The 21,689-nt window shown below is 37.6% G+C and overlaps 1 protein-coding gene across 2 annotated transcripts; it reads left to right on the top strand.

Moving 5' to 3' along the window:
* The first annotated feature begins 5,052 nt into the window (after positions 1 to 5,052).
* acana (aggrecan a) lies at positions 5,053 to 21,489 on the top strand. 2 transcript variants are annotated; one of them, XM_067437469.1, is made up of 19 exons: positions 5,054 to 5,302; positions 7,819 to 7,901; positions 8,038 to 8,424; positions 8,525 to 8,699; positions 9,266 to 9,393; positions 9,472 to 9,765; positions 9,956 to 10,303; positions 11,122 to 11,296; positions 11,533 to 11,660; positions 11,902 to 12,195; positions 12,321 to 12,419; positions 13,070 to 14,716; positions 15,481 to 15,594; positions 16,342 to 16,455; positions 17,229 to 17,387; positions 17,481 to 17,563; positions 17,720 to 17,864; positions 17,942 to 18,124; positions 19,751 to 21,489. In XM_067437469.1, exons 2-19 carry the CDS (start codon positions 7,826 to 7,828, stop codon positions 19,843 to 19,845), a joined length of 4,644 nt encoding a protein of 1,547 aa, XP_067293570.1. In that variant the 5' UTR covers positions 5,054 to 5,302; positions 7,819 to 7,825; the 3' UTR covers positions 19,846 to 21,489. The 2 variants fall into 2 exon arrangements, with proteins under 2 accessions (XP_067293572.1, XP_067293570.1); XM_067437471.1 differs by lacking the exon at positions 16,342 to 16,455 and having other exon boundaries at positions 5,053 to 5,302.
* Positions 21,490 to 21,689: the final 200 nt, after the last annotated feature.

Here is a 21,689-nt window from a genome sequence, read left to right as displayed (position 1 = left end):
ACATGATCCTTCAGAGATCATAATATGCTGATTTGGTGCTCAAGAAACATTTGTAATTATCATCAATGTTGAAAACGGTTGTGTATTTTTTAGGCTTCTTTGATAAATGGAAAGTTTAAAAGAACAGTATTTATCTCAAATAGAATGCTTTTATAATGTACCGTTCAAAGTTTGGGGTCAGTACTATTTATTTATTTATTTTATTGAAACTGGTTCCTTCTTCTGAAAAGCCCAGCATGCTCTGATTGGCCAGCTTCACAGTGCACTGTGATTAGTCAAAAACAACCATTTTGATTAAGGTATATACCAAACTATTTCTTTTTTCTTTTTTACATACACCTAATCACCACATATTTGATAAGACTTAAACAAGCAACAAGCAGCCATTAAGAATTTAGATCGCAGGCTTTTAACCTGGGCTTAACATCCAGAGGGAAGGATTAGATTGGCGGATTTCATCAGTTTAGCACCTCACATATTTGGACAAAAGCATCTGTGTTAGAGAGGGCTCAGGAGCGCACCTTACATGTGTTCTTTATTAAGTCAAAGCAGGAGTGATGACGTTGCGCTGCTGATTGAGTATAGAACAATATGCCATTATAAAAGTTTTGTGTCCTCCTCTTTTAGAACCATGACTAATGTAGTACATTTGTAAGTTTATAGTGGTCTAAGATGCACATATTTATATGATCTTGATGGTCTTTTCAGTGATTGGCACTTAATGTTCTATATGTCTGCTGTAGCTTTTGCTTTATGCTTGGTCATTTTCTGACTACCAATATTCTTGTCCAGCATGTAACTCTGTCAGAGTTGACATTAGTCTCCTTGCACAGTCACATTTGCTTTGAATTTACAGCAGTTTTTATTAGGTATTGATTTACCTTTACTCCAAAGGATATTCAATGACAAAGACTTCTTCCTGTATCCATTCCCTACCTTGTGCTTTTCGATTTATTGCTTGTTGTGTTCGTTTTTTCTCTGTGTTTGTTCTGGCACGGTAATGACACATCAGGACTTTCCAGAGGCATATTTTTAGTATGTTTAATTAAAAAAGGGATCTCATGGTGAACCATTTATGTGACTTTATGTGACTGTCAATTGTGATTCAGTACTATGAATCATCTAGCCTAGAAATCTAGACGCACCTAGATTTGCAGCAAATCTAATCTGCCTGCGGGTGGCGTCTAGCAACTCACAATACCCTTCTGAGCTGTAATCCCCTAACTCTTGCCGGGCCAATCACATCGTGTATAGAGTCGGTGGGCGGGCCCATAATAATGATGACTGCCGAGTTGCGTTTGCGTGCTTCTAGTAAACACAGAAACTGGAGAACGGCGGTCTTTCAGCTTCTGACCGCGACTGGAAGACTTGGAGTTAAACTTTTCTCTAAGAAAAGAACAAAGAACGGCACTGAAGTCAGGAAGGGAAGATGTGTTCGGAGTTTTGCCGTCCGGATACGGCGAATGTTTAATCTATCAACAAGCTCTGCTTTACCTTCGTTGCTCTGGTTGGTGTAGCGCTATCCTATCGCTTGCAGAGGGAGTTTGAAAGACAACCGTTTATCCCACCCCTCTGATTTCCAGACCAAACATCTTGATGTGGGTCTGGCTTGTCAGGCTATGAATCATCATATTATTAAAAAGGGTTAATCATGCAATCATGTAAATGGGAGTGATGTGTCCAAATATCTCGTCTGTATCTTTTCCTTTAAAACCAATTTTTATTTAAAGGAACAGACACATAAAAATGCAAGGAATGCCCTCAAGTCATAATCAAAACAAATACCCCTTTAGCAGCAACAGTGAACTAAAGCCAACACTGGGTTTTAACCTTAAAAGGTGTTTGCTTTTTTTATTTGATGCTTCTCTTTTTTCCTGATTCCAGAGGCAGAGATTGTGCAGAGGCACTAGGAAATGCCTGTTTTCCACAGCTCCACAGTCTAAAACAAGTGTGCATATGAAAAAAGCATGAAGCGTTAAACTTCAAAAGCACTTCAACAAATGCAGTTTTCTGCTTCCATTCATAAAATATAAAGTATATCGCATACATCTGATTTAACACACAGACAGCTGAGGTATGTTCAAACATATAGGTATGTGAAACATGCTAACAGATGTAGAGGCTTTAATCATCTGTTGGACTACAAGAATAATGTCAGGTCTGTTCCTGTGGATAAGGAAATACTGTTCTAAGTCTCCCTTTAAACGTTGACACACTTAAGCAAACACACACGCTTGCATCTGCTCCAACTTCCTTATGGTACGTGTAGATGAGCTGAATTCAATCAAAGACTTTGAATTTGTGAAAATCTGTCCTTTATGGGCAGTGCACGACAAGGATTCAGTTCAGAATTTCAGGAATTCTGTTTGCATTATGTTGAGGAAAATCTTATTTGTTTGATTCATTTTGAATTTATTTCATGATTAATAATTATTAATCTCGGATTTTATTGGATTACATTAACATTTTTTCTGTAATAACTATACAAATGATAAACTATTTAATCATCAGGATTCTATTCTGGCCTTTTGGATGCAAATGAACAAGCTGTTTAGTGTTTACATCTTCTTAAGTATGTACATATTTGTCTAAAATATTTAAATGAGTCAATGGCATTACGTTATATCTTTGTGTGATGCACAAAACAGTGACAATTAACTAATTGATGGGTGCAGCAGCTTTAAGTGAGGTGTGTAAATGGACACTATTGAGAGAGAGCTGGCATCCTTCTCCTCAGCTCACAGTGCTCCAGAAACCTATGGTGCACAATGCACTGTTCAGTTCCAGCAGGAAAATAAATATGTTCTGTGCTGTCCAAAAATACCATGTGAAGGCGCTCCCAGTGAAAGAAAGCCTATTTCCCGACAGCAGGGAGCCACTGAGTGCAAACCGTTTAGAGCCAGATTATGTTAGATTTAGCAGTAGCAAAAACTTGATCTATAAATCAATTATGTGGTAAGTCAGTGAGACATATAATTGCACCAGTTTGTGAAAAAAAGAAGAAAATTCAAAGGTCCACAATATTTTCTGGATTGGCATTACTTTAACTCTCCTCATTCTTCTCGGTACATAGGGCAAACAGTCCAGTGCCACCACACAGAATGGCAGAAAGCACCTGGAGTGACAGACTGCCCCGAGGAATTTTGTTTCCTCACACAGGCTTACGAAGAAGCTTTTGTGACTCCCCGGAGACCTGAGTTTTCTCTTCCTCTATAGAAACAAGATTGTCAGTGAGGAGAACGCCTGATGTCTTTCGAGCGTTTGGCCTTTTTGATGAAAAGAGCCCTTCAGGACTGTGAATTGTCCACAGGTCCCTGAAGGCTTCACTTGGAACTGTGCGTGTTGTCAACGTCAATCACCAAAAGTCAGCTTGATTGCTTAAAAACTGGCAGACTGGTTGTCCTTTGAAAGATTGCTTTTCTACTCAAACCAATATATTCTGAAGAACAGCCAACTATATCAGTGTGAACTGCTGTTATGACCATATCATTTAAACTCACCAAATCAAAATGGAGAATTCATTTTTCTTAATGGAATATTCCATTATTTTATAATACTTGATTTATCCATGCACATCATCGTCGCAACGTCATCCCTTCTCTAATGACGTGTTTACCAGAGAAAGGGCAACTGTCACTCATGAGATTACAGAAATAACTGACGTCAATGATCCACAATACACAATCCAATCAATTCCAGATGAACAACAAGTTCCATTCTTCATTTGTTTGAGAAGTCAACTCAAATATATGTCACAGAACGGAAGAACTGACCGTTTTTTATGTTCTGGTAATTTTTTATTTATTTAAACGTATTGCTTTCTGAAAGTAGGGTATATTTAGCACTTGCTTTAAGGCATTGTGCCCCTTTAAAGGTGTAATACAGGCTAACCAGAGCAGGTTAACACACCAGGACAAATTTCAAACATACCTTTGCATCTCATTTCATACACACAAACTGGAGAATAAAAGCACAGAGGACAAAGCTCTCACACAAACTCACAGTGGGAACCTCCTCTTTGAAGTCCATTCCAAGCAGTTCAGTTACAGTTTTTAATCACCATCCAAAAGAAACAGAGAGAATGTCCCTCCCATCTAAATCTAAACTGAGTTTAAACGCCAGCTCATGGTTGTCTCTGTAGTTTTGTTGTTTAATCGGCAGGTTAATTATGGAGAAATGGATGGTCTAGGAAAAAGGTGAGATTTAAGGAACATTTTTAAATCCACATGCAAGTCACAAACAAAAAACATCATCAGGAATAAATGAAAATCAGATCTAAAAAAGTCATACTGCAGCCTTTTCCCCCTGGACTTTGACACAAAGTACACTGCATTCTTTATTGGGTAGTCCTACTCTGTATTATGCCTAATGTTTTGTGAGGTATTGCAAGGTTCTCAAATAGTGACTCTCTTCAATGGGATACGTTGTCATGTTCCTCTGAAAGGAAAGTTTGAGAGGAACAACGGGGTGGGCCTGACTGCTGAATGAAGCCTTGTTTCTGCTTTCCACTCATGTTAATGTTGCAGCTCCAGAACACTTAATTAATATGATGGATGATTGAGACCAAGAGGCACAAAATTTGAAAACAACATTTGGGTGGGAAACTTGGAGAATAGAGAATTTGGAACAAATCTCAAAATAAATCTCTATTATGTAGTAGCCTAGAAAATGTTTAGTGTATGGCTAGTTTTCACACTAGTCCAGTAGCCCGTGGGGAAAAGAATCAAGTCGATAAAGAGTGACTTTATCTACATTTGAATTCAATTCATATAAATACATTGAAAGCTAATGTGTAAACTTGACAATTCTCTTAAATTAGGCTATATTCATTTTATTGGGTTTGATTTAGGTGTTTGAAACCATCGCGTTGCGTTATTTAAATCCAAATAGGCTAGGCCTATAACAACATGTTAATTAGCAGTCTAAATGTGCCATTCCAATGATGTATTATAGCTCAAAAAGGATGTCGACTTAAATAGCGTCATGATTTGCCCATGTTTACTCCCACAAAAGTTTTGGAGGCTTTCTATAGCTGTTTCTATTCTGTTTCTATAGCCGTCATGCGTGGAAATTTTATGTGCGCCTTTTCTCCACCTCTCATTCCCTAGCCCCCCTTTCAGCAGCTCCTGTCCAGTTAAACGTATCTCCCTCTGAAGAGAGTTTCTTTCTGCCTCACATTCTCCTGCCAGAAGCGCCTCTGCACACGCGACACTTTTATCACGGGTTTGGACTGAGAGACGATCAGAGAAAACGCATCTGCAATCAAGGACTAAGCGTTTCAGAGGGACACGGGATCATACAGGTGATGTAGCTACAGTTTGGCTTTATGTTGTGGTTGCTCTGGCTGTACAGGTGAGCACTGTAATAGCATCTCTGGTCTGATTAGGTATATCCAAGTGTAGATTTAATGATTAACGTAATGTGAAATTAATTCAAGATGAAGATTGTCAAACATCACTCATTGTTTCACACTGAGATCATATGGTATTAAATATTCAAATGTTAAAAAGATAGTGATCTGATTGAAAACAGATTGGATCAATTGGACATGTGAGCATTCGAAAGATGTACTGTAGGCTATAGTATTATTTTTGGCTGCTGCAGGATGTTAATATGAATTGGAATGATCATAATATTACAAATATTTACCAGTAATCTGAAACTAATGTGTTTTGTAATAGGAAACATTTCAGATGCTTAAACTGGAGTTGAATTCCAGTGACGTAAATTAAGTTCATTTAGTTGCTTTTTCATATAATGTATTATTTCAGAGATACATAATTATATTTAAATGTGTTGTATTGATGCTGCGGTGTTCTTAAATGCAACCTCAATGACCTCTCAAGCTCTGCCTTAGTATAAAGTAGATACACCACCAGAAAGCTACTACCTTTCATATGTTTGTATACAATTCAGGTCTATACATCAGAGCTAGTCAGGCATATCCACTTAAACCTTTTGCTTTTTTCGCTGCTGTTATGCTTTATGCTGAAGTTGACATTGCAGATTAATTATCAATATCTGACTTTTCTCCTTCTTACAGTCTTATTTAATCAATTTTCAAAATGTGTTGTCTCTATTCCTTTAAAGTTATATTGCTGGCTATAAAATTTTCCAACATTTACTATTTTCTAGTGGGTTTATTTAATTTGCTATGGTTATTATATTGGATTTGGTAATTGCAAGACCCTGCAGTTTTGATGTTGAACCATTTTCATTCACATGGTCACATGTTGTCCAGGAAATATTTATAATTCACTGTAGCATGTTGCTATGGTCTGTCTGAAGGGGTCATATACAGAGACGAACTGTTGCTTGCAGCATTAAGTGATCATCTCATTTAACTGACTCTTGTAATCTTTGTAAAGTTACTTACAGTACACTATAATCCCATGTCTGCTGTTTTTGACTAGAACACATACACTTTTATTTTTTCACCTTTGAACAGTGATTATTATTTCCATCAATCTTTATCTTTCCACAGCTTTCTAAATCTTGAATGGTGTCCATTGGAGCTTAAACTGGGGGAAACACTCCACTTCAAGAAGGACTTAAAAGGAAAAATTAAGACCAACACATAAGCCATTAAGCCTGTTTCCCATGAAACCACTGATTTTATCTTATCGTTATTTTTCCTTTGCGCATTCTCTAAACACAGTCCAGAGCACTTTAACAAAAACACTGCACAACATTTTCCAAATAGCTTTATTGTTTTTCTTTGCTTTAGACAAAATGACATAATATTTCTAAATTAGCTTCAACATAATGTTTTACTATAGTAATTTTAGGGACCTCATACATCAAAAATGGCTTGTTTACAGGTCACAGAGTGTAGGCAAGTGTGCACACTTTCTCAGAATTTTTTTAAAAATGTTGTTTGCTTTATAAGATTAGATTTGGTCGAGAGGACAAACTCGATATGGAATAGTGTATAAAAAGCTCTAGTTTCACTAGCTATGAATAAGTGTCTCTGCTCTGGCAGTATGTGTAGATAAGTCTATGTATAGGAAGCACTGCTGAATGCTCTGTAGCAAGTCAAATAAATGGCGTCACTCCTAAAAGCGGGCCAACCCTGGCATTGATTTATAAATGTAATATGTTTGTCAAGACAGGCAAACCTCTTAAGCAGTTTTCCCCATAAATCTCTGTGAACTAGATGAACAGCAATCTTTTCTCTATCCATGCCAGGCAGACATTCAGTAATTAACGGCAAGTTAGTTCCCAAACCGCCTGGTACAGTTATGACCAGTTTATACTGGCATAAGATCTGTACTGTTCCTGTGGTAATTTTGGTAACTGAAAATTACATGTTGGTTTTTCCCTCTCAAAAACCTCTTATTTTACCAAACCTTTGTTATGTAACTTGTAAATCAACATTTGGTTTATTTTATACAGTACATGCTGTCAGAACCTTTTACCAGAACAAACCTTTTAAGCACAGCGCAATATAGTATGTTGTTGGTCCTACTTTATTTTAAGTCTTCAAATAATATGTGCTAACATTTAAATTAGTTAATTTGGTTCAATGAACTTATTGTATACATACATATTTTTGCTGCAGCTTTACTACATTTCTGTAATTGCATAATATATAATTACTCTGTTGACACTTCCCTTACACACAATTCAACTTAACTCACTTCAATAGCAGCAACGTGTTTTGCAATTCAACATTTTTCGATATAAGTAATTAAAGACGCCTAATATAAAGTGTGACCAAGTTGTCTTCTCACGTACACTAAAAATTGAAAATGCATTAGTTGTTGATCAGTATATGTGCAAACATGATGGTGATAAAACATTCTCTTAAACCTGTAGGTGAACGATGCTGTCCTTGCTTTTGCTGAGCTTGTGCTTCTGGGTCTTCTCAGCCACAGGGTCTTTCGATTACCTTTACACTGGTGCGTATTCATTGTGTAAATTACTTAATGACATTTTTCAGTATTCATGAAAACCTCACTTGACTGTCTTTTTTGTTATGCCGAAATTTTGTGATCCATGTCCTTGTATTTTCCATACCCTCATATGTCATCACAGAGCCTGAAAGTGATACATTGAGTGTCAGCATACCCAATGAGTTTCCCCTCCGGCCTCTGATGGGTGACACGCTAGTTCTGCCCTGCTACTTCCAGGACAACACAGTCAATGACCCTGGTGCCCCCACCATTGCTCCTCTGTCTCACCGGATCAAATGGAGTCTGGTCAACAAAGAAAAGACCACAAACATTTTAGTGGCATCTGAAGGGATAGTAAACATTGACAAAAGGTATCTGGATAGAATCACAATGGTGGGATACCCTATGACACCCACAGACGCATCCATTAAGATCACTGAGCTCCATTCCAATGACTCAGGAGTGTATCGCTGTGAGGTCATGCATGCGATAGAGGATAGTCATGATACTGTGGATGTCCAAGTTCAAGGTACTGCTTGTGTGAAGATCCTTACAAATCAAACTACCATGACTGTATGATTGTGCTTTTTCTCTCCGAAATTTAAAATGGATATACTTATGATTCTTAGGTATTGTTTTCCACTATCGTGCAATCACCACACGATACACCCTTACTTTTGAGAAGGCCAAGGCAGCCTGCATTCAAAACAGTGCATTGATCGCTACTCCGGAGCAACTCCAAGCAGCTTATGATGAGGGATTCCATCAGTGTGACGCTGGCTGGCTTGCAGATCAGACCGTCAGGTCAGTTAACACATTAGGCAGTTAACATGTAACATAACTTGGAATGTAAACTGTCCTGGTAAGTTTACAGTAAATAAGACAATTGTGGTGTCTGTAAATTTAATTAAGAAAATGTACTGATTGCTCAAATTACAAAATGTACTCATAAAAAAGTGAATTATATCTGTTTGTAGATAGATAGTAGACAGACAGACAGACAGATAGATAGACAGACAGTCCGGCTCTGAGTCCCACTTCTAACCAAAATAAACTAGAATTTGTTTTTCTTGTCATTTTAGCCAAAATACCTTTAATGATATTCCATAATGTAAGCAAAGTCAACAGTGATTGCAAGGTGTTTGGTTTCATTTCTTTAACATGTTCATGTTCTAGATGACTAGTCTATTCATGGGCTATCGTTAGCCATCTATTAAATTTTCACAGACATCCCAAATTTTGGCCTTGTTTAAGCCGAGACGTCAGCGCTGAGTTTGGACGGCTATTAGATGTCTTTTAAAAGCAAACTTGCTTGCTGGGTAGTTATGTTCAAAAATGTGATGGAAAATGCAATCTGTTTTGGAATAAAGGTACCCTATTCATGATCCCCGTGAGCCTTGCTATGGAGACAAGTACCAATTTCCAGGAGTGAGGACATATGGAGTGCGAGACGTAAATGAGACGTATGACGTGTACTGCTTTGCGGAGAAAATGGCAGGTACGTGTTTGAGATGGCAGAAAACTTGCAACAGAGTTGCTCTTGAAATGCTAAAAAAACGTCCATTTCATCTTACAGGAAAAGTGTTCTACACTACTTCCCCAAACAAATTTACTTTTGAGGAGGCAGAAGCTGAGTGTGCAAAGCTGGGTGCCAACTTGGCCACCACAGGACAGCTGTACCTGGCATGGAAGGGTGGTATGGATGTTTGTAATGCAGGCTGGTTGGCAGACCGGAGTGTCCGCTACCCCATCAACATCGCCAGACCACAATGTGGGGGTGGCCTGTTGGGAGTGCGTACCGTCTACCTGTTTCCCAATCAGACCGGTTACCCACTCCCAGACTCTCGCTACGATGCTTTTTGCTACTCTGGTACAAAAATCTGATTTTACTGTTCCTTCTTTATCATTTATGAATGTTTATCCACATACACATATATTTGTAATTGTTTTATCTTTGTTGATCCAATAATCCACAATAATATGTGAATAGCTGTTGGTGTTAATTGAGTAACAACACAAGTGTTGACAAGTATGCATTGTTTATATATTCTTTCATTTAGAAAAGAGTGAGGAGGGTTCAGGCTTATACCCATTTGAAATCGAGAGAACCAAAGACGCCGACAGTGGTGACCTGATGGTTGAAAAAATCACAGAAAGCCCCCAGGTCTTTTTAAAGCCCACCTCCACAGAAAGTGAACTACAGGGAAAAGTGGTAACTTATAAGCCCGCAGCTACCACCAGTGTTGAGTTCCCATATACTGCACTAAATATTTCCCAGCTGCCCCTTTCACCACCTCCTAGCTCTGCTGAGGAAGTTACGGACATTATGGAAGGTGTCACTGACAGGACTGACCTTGGCTCTGATTTATCCCATCTGAATGGAAGCGAAGCTATTATGTCTGCCACAGGTATGTGTCAATATGGAAATATACAGTAAAGAGTAATGTGTTAGGGATTATAAATTCTCTTTGATTTGACATATGTAGTATTAATAACAATGAAAAGATCATAAATTATGGTCATTATCAACCAAACCCTAAGTTACTCATTCACGGTGGTTTCGGTCACTTCAGTTCTCATTATAGTTTTTGCATATTGATATGTATTGTCAAGACAATGGCACACGCAAGGAACACGGTGAAGTTTATGAGCAGGTTTCTACTCCTGATCGTTCTTCCTTATATGGTGCTGATTGTAAATCCATATGAATCAATATAAACAAAGATTGCTGGTACAGTATATGGTAACTTGATTGGTACAAGCATTATCAATGAATAACTGCTAAAATTTGGACTTGTTCCTCACATAAAAGTACTGTGAATTCAGAATACTTACATAAAGTGTCTGATAATTTTATGGTATATTTTTATCCTTTGTAGCAAATCCACTGAGGCTCAAACATAAATCTTAAAGATAAATAATGAAAATGCAGGATTTCTTTATAACTCATCAATAGCATATTAAGCTAGAGTAATACATTACTCTAAACTATCACGATAACTTTACAATCTATTAAACTACATTTTCTGATATACAATTTGAGTAGCATGTAAGAACCTTGTGCTAGATCTGATTATACTGAAGGTTTATTACAAAACTAGGTAAATTGTATACATAAATGTTCTAAAGCTACCATTAAGTGTTTTACCCTATGAGTTGTTTTTTTCATACTCATGGTAAAGTTGATAAATCTGTTGACACATGTTGTTGCTAATTCCCTGCACAGGGGTGGTCTTTCATTACCGCGCAAGCTCCAGTCGTTATGCCTTTGACTTTGTGGAGGCTCAGCTCGCGTGTATGAGCATCGGTGCTGTCATTGCCAGCGCCCAGCAGCTGCAGGCCGCCTATGAGGCTGGTTACCATCAATGTGATGCTGGCTGGCTCTTAGATCAGACTGTCAGGTATGACTGTTCGAAAAATTCTTTTTAACATTATAAACTTCAAAATATAAGTATGCAAAATATTTGTGGCAGGGCAGATGACAAATGCTTCTAGTGGAATGATCTTAGATCTTTAGGTCTTGGGTCTTAGATCATGGTCTGCTTAGATCAATACTCTGTAGATACCCGTTATAAACATGTTATACAGCAAGAAAATAGTGTATTTTTACAAAAGTATGTAAATGATGGCTATGCAGATATCCCATTGTGTCTCCTCGTGAGAAATGCTCTGGCAATATGGATCATGTTCCTGGTGTGAGGTCTTATGGACTGCGTCCTGCCAATGAACGCTATGATGTGTATTGCTATGTGGACAAACCAAGGGGTAAGAGTATTTGCATAACTATATAAAAACTGCTGTGTGGACAAAGAGTGGGTGGGTAAATACATAAATAAATGACCTCTGCTTTAAGTTTCTAAAAGTGAAAAAAAAAAACAGGAAAAAAATGTTTTAAAGTTTTTTTCTCCCTAAAAATTTCATAGTCAACAGGATTCTCTCATGGTATAAGCAACCACTCTGAATCACTCTGTGTAGCTTAAGTTTTAAGTAAATGTTCACATTCCAGGGGAAGTTTTCCATGCAAGTTCATTTGAGGGATTCACTTATGATGAGGCAGTGGCTTACTGCCTGGACCAGAATGCCTCCCTGGCCTCCACAGGAGACCTGTATGCTGCATGGAGGCATGGCTTTGATAAGTGCCGTCCTGGCTGGCTTCTTGACCGCAGCGTTCGTTACTCCATCAATAAGCCCTGGCAGCAGTGTGGTGGAGGGATGGCTGGAGTTCACACAGTTTACATGTTTCCCAACCAGACAGGCTCTCCTGACCTGCACTCTAAATACGATGCATATTGCTTCAAGGGTAAATATAACATCTATAGTTAAATACAGGTCATGCAGTGTAACTTCTTTGAAATGTAAACTATAAATTTGTAGAATTTTTATACAAAATGATTAATTATATATTTGTCATTTTTTTATATATAGTGGATCTGGCTCTATCTCTGAATGAAAGTGAACCAAATGAGAGAGTGAAAGAGGAAAAGATAGTGAGCATAACGTCCTTTCCTGCTCTTCTCAGACCTGGTAATATAATGCATCTCAGGACACATATATAAGTCAAAGACAAATAAGAATATGAAATTTGCGCTAAAAAAGTTGCTGTGACAATGACATTTTACAACATGATTTAACCTGGTCTTGTCAAATGATCTGATCGATGATAACTTAATGAACCTCGTCACATATTTAATGAGGTTCTGCATGGGTCTTCTCATTTCCTGTTAATTGTTATATATATATATATATATATATATATATATATATATATATATATATATATATATATATATATATATATATATATATATATATATTTATTTATTTTTTATTTTTTTAAATATTTAAAAACTCAAGAGAATATAGTTCACTCCAATAAAGAAAATGTTGTTAGCTTCTTCTGTTTACTCAATCTCATGTCCTTCCAAACCTGTATGACTTTCTTCTGTGAAACAAGTTGATATTTTGAAGAATGTTGGTAACCAAACAGTTATAGTTACCATTGACTTCAATTCAGTCCCCAACTGAATCAATTATTAAATAGAACAAAAACAGGAAATGTCATTGACCCATGTCCCATTTAACAGCTTGTAACTTATGCATCAGGAGTGTTCATTTAGTTTCAGGTACATTTTGTTCAAGTACCTTAAATTCTGTGCGTGTCTCTGTTTCCTCAGAAATGACCCCTATCCCTACATCCATCCCCGCGGAATCCTTTAAATCAGGTGCATCTGAGGCCACCAGCACTGACGGTCTGTTGAGCAGTGGGAGTGGGGATCAGCCGAGTGGGTTATCTTTTGCAAGTGGAGACTCCTCAGGGACCAGTGGCACTGATGATATGTTGAGTAGTGGGAGCGGTTACCAGCCAAGTGGGTCATTTGTTTCAAGTGGAGACTCTTCTGGGGCCAGTGGCACTGAAGATCTGTTGAGCAGTGGCAGCGGGGATCAGTCGAGTGGATCAACTGGTTCCAGTGGAGACTCTTCTGGGGCTAGTAGCAGTGACGATCTGTTGAGCAGTGGAAGCGGAGATCAGCTGAGTGAATCATTTGTTTCCAGTGGAGACTCTTCTGGGGCCAGTGGCATTGACGATATGTTGGGCAGTGGGAGCGGGGATCAGCCAAGTGGGTCATTTGTGTCAGGTGATTCCTCTGGAGCCAGTGGGAGCGGGGATCTGCCAAGTGGCGATGGCTTAGATAGCCTAGTAATCTTTTCAGAAAGTGACACAGTTTTATCAGGAGTTGGATTAGTTTCAGGGAGACCCGAGGAGGCTGGGGAGGGAGTCACAGAGATCCTCACCTTCCCCATCAGCCCAAGCTCAGACCTCTTTGGTGTGGACACCTCTGGATCAGGATCAGGCAGTGGGTCAGGGTTTAGCTCTGAAGAAAGTGGATCTACCTCAGACATTTCCAGCAGCTCAGGGGAGAGCGACGCAAGTGGAGACCTTTCTGGAATCTCCTCAGGATCAGGTTCCAGTGAGGAGACCTCAGGATTCAGTGGCTTTCAGTCAGGAATTTTTCCCTCTGGAGGATCCAGTGGCATTTCATTAATTGATGGCAGTGGCATCATAATGGTGGACAACCCATGGATAAAGGTATCGACTGCTAAACATTTGGAACAAGAGTTGGGTGGAAGCCATGTCGATTTCAGTGGTTCACGACATATCTCAGGGTCTGGAATGAGCAGTGATATCTCTGGGATGAGTGGTGATGTCTCTGGAGTTAGCGGTGTCCACAGTGGCTCTGGGAGTGGTTTAGCATTTTCTGGTCTGACATTTTTGGAGTCTAGCTTCATTGATCTCACAGAACAATCTCCTGAACAAGAAGCTTCCGGGCTTTTGTTATTTGGGTCTGGTGAGGGAAATGGATTTACATCTGGAGGCTATGCCATTGAATCAGGAGAAAGATCAGGGGAATCGGCTAGTGGGGATATCACCTTCTTCACCAACAATGGCATAATGGAAATACCCAACAAGCCCTTCCAAGGAATGGAGTTAGGAAGAGGAGAGGTGGAATATAGTGGCAACATCAGGCTGTCCTCTGGTAGTGGAGATGACCAAAGTGTCTATGCTAGTGGAGAAGAGTATGAATGGATCCCGGTCACTGTTGATACCCCAACTGTGAACTCCAGTGATGCTCCTTCAGCTTTACTATCTGCTCAAGGGCCATCAGGCTTGTACAATGATGCTGCAGGAGCTCCAGTGACTTATTCAGAACCAGAGAGTATCATCAATCAACTTGAAGCTTTTACTTCTGCAGCTTCATCTTCTACCACAGAGCCCGTCTCTTTACAAAGTCCTTCTGTCACCAAAGGACCTGTTGTGAATGGTGAGAAACCATTTGCATAAAATGTGTTAAAATATAGAATAGAGATGCACAATATATTCGCACCCTATCTGTTATTGGCTAGTATTAAAAAAAATGTATGCAGTGCGCTGGCCAGTATTGCATACTTCATTTTGCTTCGCCATCATTTAAAGTCAGCAATAAATGAAAATTTACTCTATATATTTTGTAAATGGAAGTTATAGATGTTGTGAATGACTGAGCCATGCATGTATTAATTTAAAACCAAAATGGTAACACTTTAGATTACGGTCATTAGTTTAGTACATTAGTGAACATGAACTAATAATGAACTGTACTCATAAAGCATTTATTTATCTTTTTTAATGTTATGGACTGCTCATGGTTAGTTCATGTTAGTTAATACATTAACATAACACTTTAGAATATCAAATAAATATATTTTTTTAATCTCCAAATATCATAACTTCTACTAAAAACAAAAGACTTCTCCAATTATTTATTCCAATTAAACCCCACTCACTTTAACTGACTGCAAGCTTGCATTCATTAGCGCAATCGCTTTCAAAATCCAATCAAGAACTGATGAAGTCCCTGCCCTATATTTTAACCAGATAATCTGTTCAAATTTGATCATTATCGCCCATAGCATGAAAATAATGATCAGTTAATGGTTGCATCCTGATATAGAAATCTATTTCTTCACACCTCTGGAGATTAAAAAAAAAAAAAAAAACTGCTCTTAGTCATGTCTTGCTCTCTTTCTTTCTCAAAAACCATAACAGCGTCTTCTAACCCATGTGATCCAAACCCTTGTGGAGCTGGGTTGTGTTCAGTGAAGGATGGGGCGAGCCTCTGTCACTGCCCTCCTGGATTGCATGGAGAAGAGTGCCAGTATGGTGAGTCAGACTGAATTTAATCAGTTATATCAGAAGGTCTTGCAAAGTCACATAAATTATGGGAATTTTTTCGAAATGTTGTGGTTCGAATATTTGACATTTTGATAAACATTTCGTTAGGCCTTTTCTGGGCTGAAATGTGTGTTCAAATGAATCATATGATTGCCTCTAAGTGTCTCAGCGTTTGCATTTCATTTGTCAATAACTTTGCTCATGCCTGATTTGTGTCCTCACAGTCCATTTTACAGGTCATGTGGCATGTGTGTGTGTGGTTAAGTAATTTTCACTCAGCTCTTGTGTCCAGATGTCTTTTCAGTGACTGTTCACCTGTGTTGTTTTTGTTCAGCTGTGCCTTTGCTGCAGTCTGGTTTAATCAGCACGCCTGCTAACACCTGGTACATGCTCATACTTCTCGTCCCATCTTCACATGAATCTGAACTCTAAAATTCTGCTTCTGTTTCTGGAACTGTAAGAGTGCAGATCTGTTCCTCACGAGAGGCATAAAAACTCATCCCAGGTTAGCGCTCTTACAGTGACCACAACTGACTCTGATCTCTCCTTCAATGTAACATTGAAGTGTGTCTTCTCAGCTTATCAAAATATTGATGGTATAATTATTCAAGAGATTGGCTTACGGTGTAGAAGCAGCTCCATGAGTTCCGATTCAATGAAGCTCTCTGCTAAGCTTGGCCTACCTCAGGGCATCTTCATAGTAGTCAGCTTTAATCGCTAAACCTTTATTTGCAGAGGTTGATGTTTGCCATTCAAACCCTTGCACCAATGGAGCCACCTGTGTGGAGGTAGAGGACACTTTCAAATGCTTATGTCTGCCCAGCTACGAAGGAGACCGCTGTGAGATTGGTATGAGGCTGCTTCAGCTAATTCTACTAACGGTCTTTCAAAAGCAACCTTAAAGGTGACACACAACTGTAGATGTCACCATGGTGCAATGAGTGTACCAAAGAAACACAAGGACGTATTTGTTTTTTGTTGTTGTTTTAAAAAAATTTCCCAGTCCATTTATGGAAATCTGTTGCAGTTTCGCAGTTAAACCACAGCGTCATACAGGATGAAATGATGCATTTTCAGTTTACTGTTAAAATATAGCAAGACATTAGTGGAAGAAAGGTGCAGACTCTCTCAACTGGGGTAAACAGAATGTGTCCAGTTCATATTTTCCATTTAAGCTGAGACCAGAAATATCTCATTTGATAATTTGCTGTGGGATGTTTCCCTTGGCTTCATATGGAATTGAATCGTCAGTCTAATGGAATACTTATGATTGCGGAGAAATCACTTTATCTGTTAAGCTGATATTATGCCACGTAAAAGGCATTTGTCCCTTGCTTAAAACACTGGTTTTAAACACTGAAAGATAAAGTGACTTTCAGAATTCCTCAGCACATTCCATCACACAGCTTTCATTTGTTTTTTATTTGCATTAAGGACTAATAAAAGGATAGTTCACCCAAAGATGACAATTCTGTCATCACATAAGAGCGAATTTTTGGGTGAACCATCCCTTTTAAGTGCTTTTTTGCCCCACTGTATCTTGTGGCAAAATTTTGCGATAGTGGTCTAAGAGAATATATCTGGTGAGACATTGATAAATTTGCCATGTGATGTTGCTTCAGATGTGCACAGCTGTGAAAAGGGCTGGAGTAAGTTTCAGGGCAACTGTTACTTGCATTTCTCTGAGAGAGAGACCTGGCTGGACGCTGAGAAACGCTGTCGAGACTTAAACGCTCACCTGGTGAGCATTATCACTCCAGAGGAGCAAGACTTCATCAACTGTGAGTGCCATTTGTGCATCTCTGTATGTGTGTTTAAGATAAGTAGGTGTGTTGTTTCTCTGATTACAAGTAATCCCCCTACTCTTGTAACAGCATATGCACAAGACTATCAGTGGATTGGACTAAATGATAAAACAGTGGGAAATGACTTCCGTTGGTCAGATGGGACTCCGCTGGTAAGCCTAAATCTTGCTGAAAAGTTATATTTCCAATAATGCACTCTTAAATATAAAAAAGTAGGTGCCAATAAAGAACCTTTGCTTGAGTGTAGATGTATTGTTTTTTTGTTGTTGTTTTTTTTAGCGCTTGATTTTTTTTCTTCCTCTGTTTAGCAATATGAGAACTGGAGGCCTAACCAGCCAGACAATTATTTTAACTCTGGTGAAGACTGTGTTGTAATGATCTGGCATGAAAATGGCCAATGGAATGACGTGCCCTGCAACTACCACCTGCCTTTCACATGCAAAACAGGTCCAGGTACGCACACCACAAAACACGAACGAATGCCACGGGTGTGAGAAAGCATGATGTGATTTTGACTCCCTCTCTCACAGTGACATGTGAACAACCTCCTAAAGTGGAGAATGCCAAGATGTTTGGAAACAAGAGAGACCGTTACCAGGTGGATTCTATTATCAGATACCAGTGCAGTGAAAACTTCACACAGCGACACCAACCTGTGATCCGCTGCATGGCAGATGGACGGTGGGAGAAGCCAAAAGTGCAATGCATATCAAGTAAGCTATTCAAGCATTACCAAAATAAGTGAACACCAGTCTTTGTTCAAATTTGTTAAGACCATTCATATTTTGACTTTTTATATTTACACTACAGTTTGAAAGTTTGGGGTCAGCAAGAGAAAAAAAAATTCCCGAAAGAAGTATGCTCACCAAAGCGGCATTTGATCAATAGGCAGTATAAACAGTAACATTGTGAAATCTTATAATTTGCTGCTTCGAGATTTTTTTTATTTTTATCACCACCAATGTTGTAAAATGGTTTTGCTGTTTACTTCCTCCCCAACACATGTAAAGTACAGGCCAAAAGTTTGGAAACATTCATATTTTAATAAATATGTTTTTAAAAGAAATTTCTTCTGCTCATCAAGCCTGCGTTTATTTGATACAGATTCTTTTTAATATTGATATATTACAATTTAAAATATTTGGTTTTCAATTTATTATACTTTAAATTATCATTTATTTCTGTGATGTAAAGCTGAATTTTCAGGATCATTCCTCCAGTCTTCTGTGTCACGTGACATCCAGTCTATCACATGATCCTTCAGAAATCATTTTAATATGATGATTTATTATGAGTGTTGGAAACAGTTCTGCTGCCTAATATATTTGATGATTAAAAGGTTCAAAAGAACTGCATTTATTCAAAATAAAAACATTTTCAAATAATATAAATCTCCTTTTACTATCAATTTTTTATCAATTTAACACATCCTTGCTGAATAAAATTGAGTCCAAAAAAGAAAGAAAAAAATGACTGACCCCAAATGACTGACCAGTAGTGTATATTGTTTTTACAAAAGATTTCTTTTTTTAAAACATTTTTTTTTTTTTAAACTTTCTATTCATCAAAGTATTATAAAAAAGTATCACAGGTTATGAAAAAATATTAAGCAGCAGAACGGTTTCCAACACTCATAATGAATCATCATATTAGAATGATTTCTGAAGGATCATGTGACACTGAAGACTGGAGGATAATGCTGAAAATGCCACTTTGCATCACAGAAACAAATGATCGTTTAAAGAATAATAAATTGAAAACCAATTATTTTAAATTTTAATAATATATCACAATATTACATGTTTTTCTGTATTTTTGATCAAATAAATGCAGGCTTGATGAGCAGAAGAAACTTCTTTCAAAAACCTTACAAATAGTAATGTGTCCAAACTTTTGGCCTGTAGTGTATTTAAAATTTATGTCACAAAAAAATTCAAACATTTGAAGATTAGTGTAAATCATACATTTATAACATGGCCCAGTTTCACAGACAAGGCTTCCATTAAGCCAGGATTAGACCTTAGTTTAACAAGGACATTTTAAGTAGCTTTTAAAATGTGCCTTAGAGAAAAACATTTTATGGCACCGACTTATATTTAGATATGTCAGTGAAAGTTGCTTTCAGTTAAGACAGCTCAAACATGAGTTTTTGTCTGGGATTAGCTAAAGCCTCGTCTGAAACCTTGCACTTATTTTTAAATCATATAATTCCCTTAGCTACATTAAAACTATATAAAATAAGAATTAATTTAAAATAACTCTCCTTTGTCTGTATACTATATTTTCTATGCAATGGTATGTAAAATGTACTGAATTTCTTTCTTTTGTTTTTGTTATAGAGGTCAAATCCGGACTGCAAAAGGAATCTTCTGTTCATCACTCTCACAAAGCTAGTACAAAAACATCTCTAAGGAGACTAGAGTTTGGTTTTTAAAACAGTACAAGTTTTATATTTATTTTCCAAGACACTGAATTAAGAAAGCATACAGTACATTTCTGATTAAAAAGTGTTATTTTCAAAGATAAGTGACCATCTTGTATATTGCACATCAGATGTCCGTTATTGGCTGTCAGCGATGCAAAAAACCATCTCATCGCTGTATCAGAAAATCAGAGACCGACAGATCAAATACCAGCAGCATTCTTAAAGATGTCTGTAAATATTAGCTGAAGGTTTTCCTTTTAGACCGGCTAGTGTTTTATGCTAAAATGCACTGAGTGGAGAGTTGGATGTGCCCGGTTCATCCTCTATGAAGGACACAAAAACATTTCATGCTACCAAGCCAAATTTGAGGTACATTCACAATGTAAATGATGTGATGAAATGTGAAGTAAAATAACCTAGAGAAGTTAATAGCCATAAAAGACGTTTACACAAAACAAATCTTATTTATTTCTAATACTTAACCAGACAGATAAAGAAAACAACTTGCGCAAGGATGTCATTAATTTGTTATGTCTGAGTTGGACATTTAATAATATAATGTGAAATTAGATTTATTGAGTTCTCACATGACAACACAGTACGTGCATTTTTGACTGGGTGTGTCCATCTTTTCCCTCACCAAAGCCATACATAAACAACATCAGACAGAGGTGGTCAAATCCAGTCAGATTACGAATGTAAACCCAATCATGGAAATGTACTTGATTGTTAGATGTTATCTGTTGCCCAAAACTGTGCAGGGCACAGTTCCTGGATCAGCTAACAGCTTTTATTTTCTAATATGTCAGATAGAACTATTAATGACAAGTGCCTTGTGAATATTTTACATTTTACCTGTTTCAGTGATGAGATTGCTTACTTAGTACAAGAGGCTGTGCCTCTTTCATCCCAAAGGCTCTTTTATACAGTGTAGCTTTATTTTCATCTGATACCGCTGAAATGACGAATGCAGCATGCACTGCAGATGTACAAGCATTTCTTGAAAAGCATTTTTTTTTTCTCAAGTTACAAGCAGAATAAACTGTATGGCATAAAAGACCCATACTTTCTTTTATTGAGATGGACGAGTAACAGAATTCAACAGTGAAAACATGGGGATAAACTATTCTGTCATTGTGATAATCTGTTTTCTTCTAAATTAAGAGCATATACCATTTCCAGGAATGTCTTCAGATGAATTTCATGTGTTTGATTAACTGTATTACAGCAAATTCAACGACTTGCCATTAAAACATTCCATACATCATGCTCAATACAGGACTGATTTGTGTGTTGGCCAGTAGTCTGTCACACAGGGCAAAGAGTAGGCTACTCAGAGAGGTTATTCACAATGTACAGGTAATGGAAAGAAAACGGTTTTTACCTCACCCAACCCAGTCTAGAAATGTATTTTAAAACCAATGGTAATGTTTGCTTAATTGGGAGGAGTGACTTGGAAGAAATGAACTCCCCTGTGACTGAATAGCCTCTTTTTAGCCACTTAGGACCTGTTTCTCCTATGTCACCTAGAGAGCCTTGTTTTAGAGTCTGAAGCGCAATGCCTACTGCCATCTTCAGGTTGATTTAATGTATGACATTTACTCTGGTATTTGTGTTGTCTACTCTACAAATGGCAGAACATTAAATGGCTTAAATGACAGTTTTGTAAAAAAAAAAAAAAAAAAAAAAAAAAAAAACAAAAAACAAAAAAAAAAAAAAATTATATATATATATATATATATATATATATATATATATATATATATATATATATATATATATATACTGCTATAACATTAATTAATATTAGTTTTTTTTTATGAGATCACCTAGTCTCACACACACTTCTTCAA

Source organism: Pseudorasbora parva, chromosome 1 (assembly GCF_024679245.1).
Source record: "Pseudorasbora parva isolate DD20220531a chromosome 1, ASM2467924v1, whole genome shotgun sequence".
NCBI lineage: Eukaryota > Metazoa > Chordata > Actinopteri > Cypriniformes > Gobionidae > Pseudorasbora > Pseudorasbora parva.
Note: the sequence above shows the minus strand (reverse complement) of the source record. Positions and strands in the feature narration are given on the sequence as shown.

What these genes read in the sequence shown, in the direction of transcription:
- acana (XM_067437469.1), top strand. Translation starts at nt 7,826, where the DNA reads ATGCTGTCCTTGCTTTTGCTGAGCTTGTGCTTCTGGGTCTTCTCAGCC. An exon ending in TGGAGAAGAGTGCCAGTATG is followed by an intron (nt 15,595 to 16,341) that starts GTGAGTCAGACT and finishes CTTTATTTGCAG; the next exon opens with AGGTTGATGTTTGCCATTCA. An exon ending in AGGAGACCGCTGTGAGATTG is followed by an intron (nt 16,456 to 17,228) that starts GTATGAGGCTGC and finishes ATGTTGCTTCAG; the next exon opens with ATGTGCACAGCTGTGAAAAG.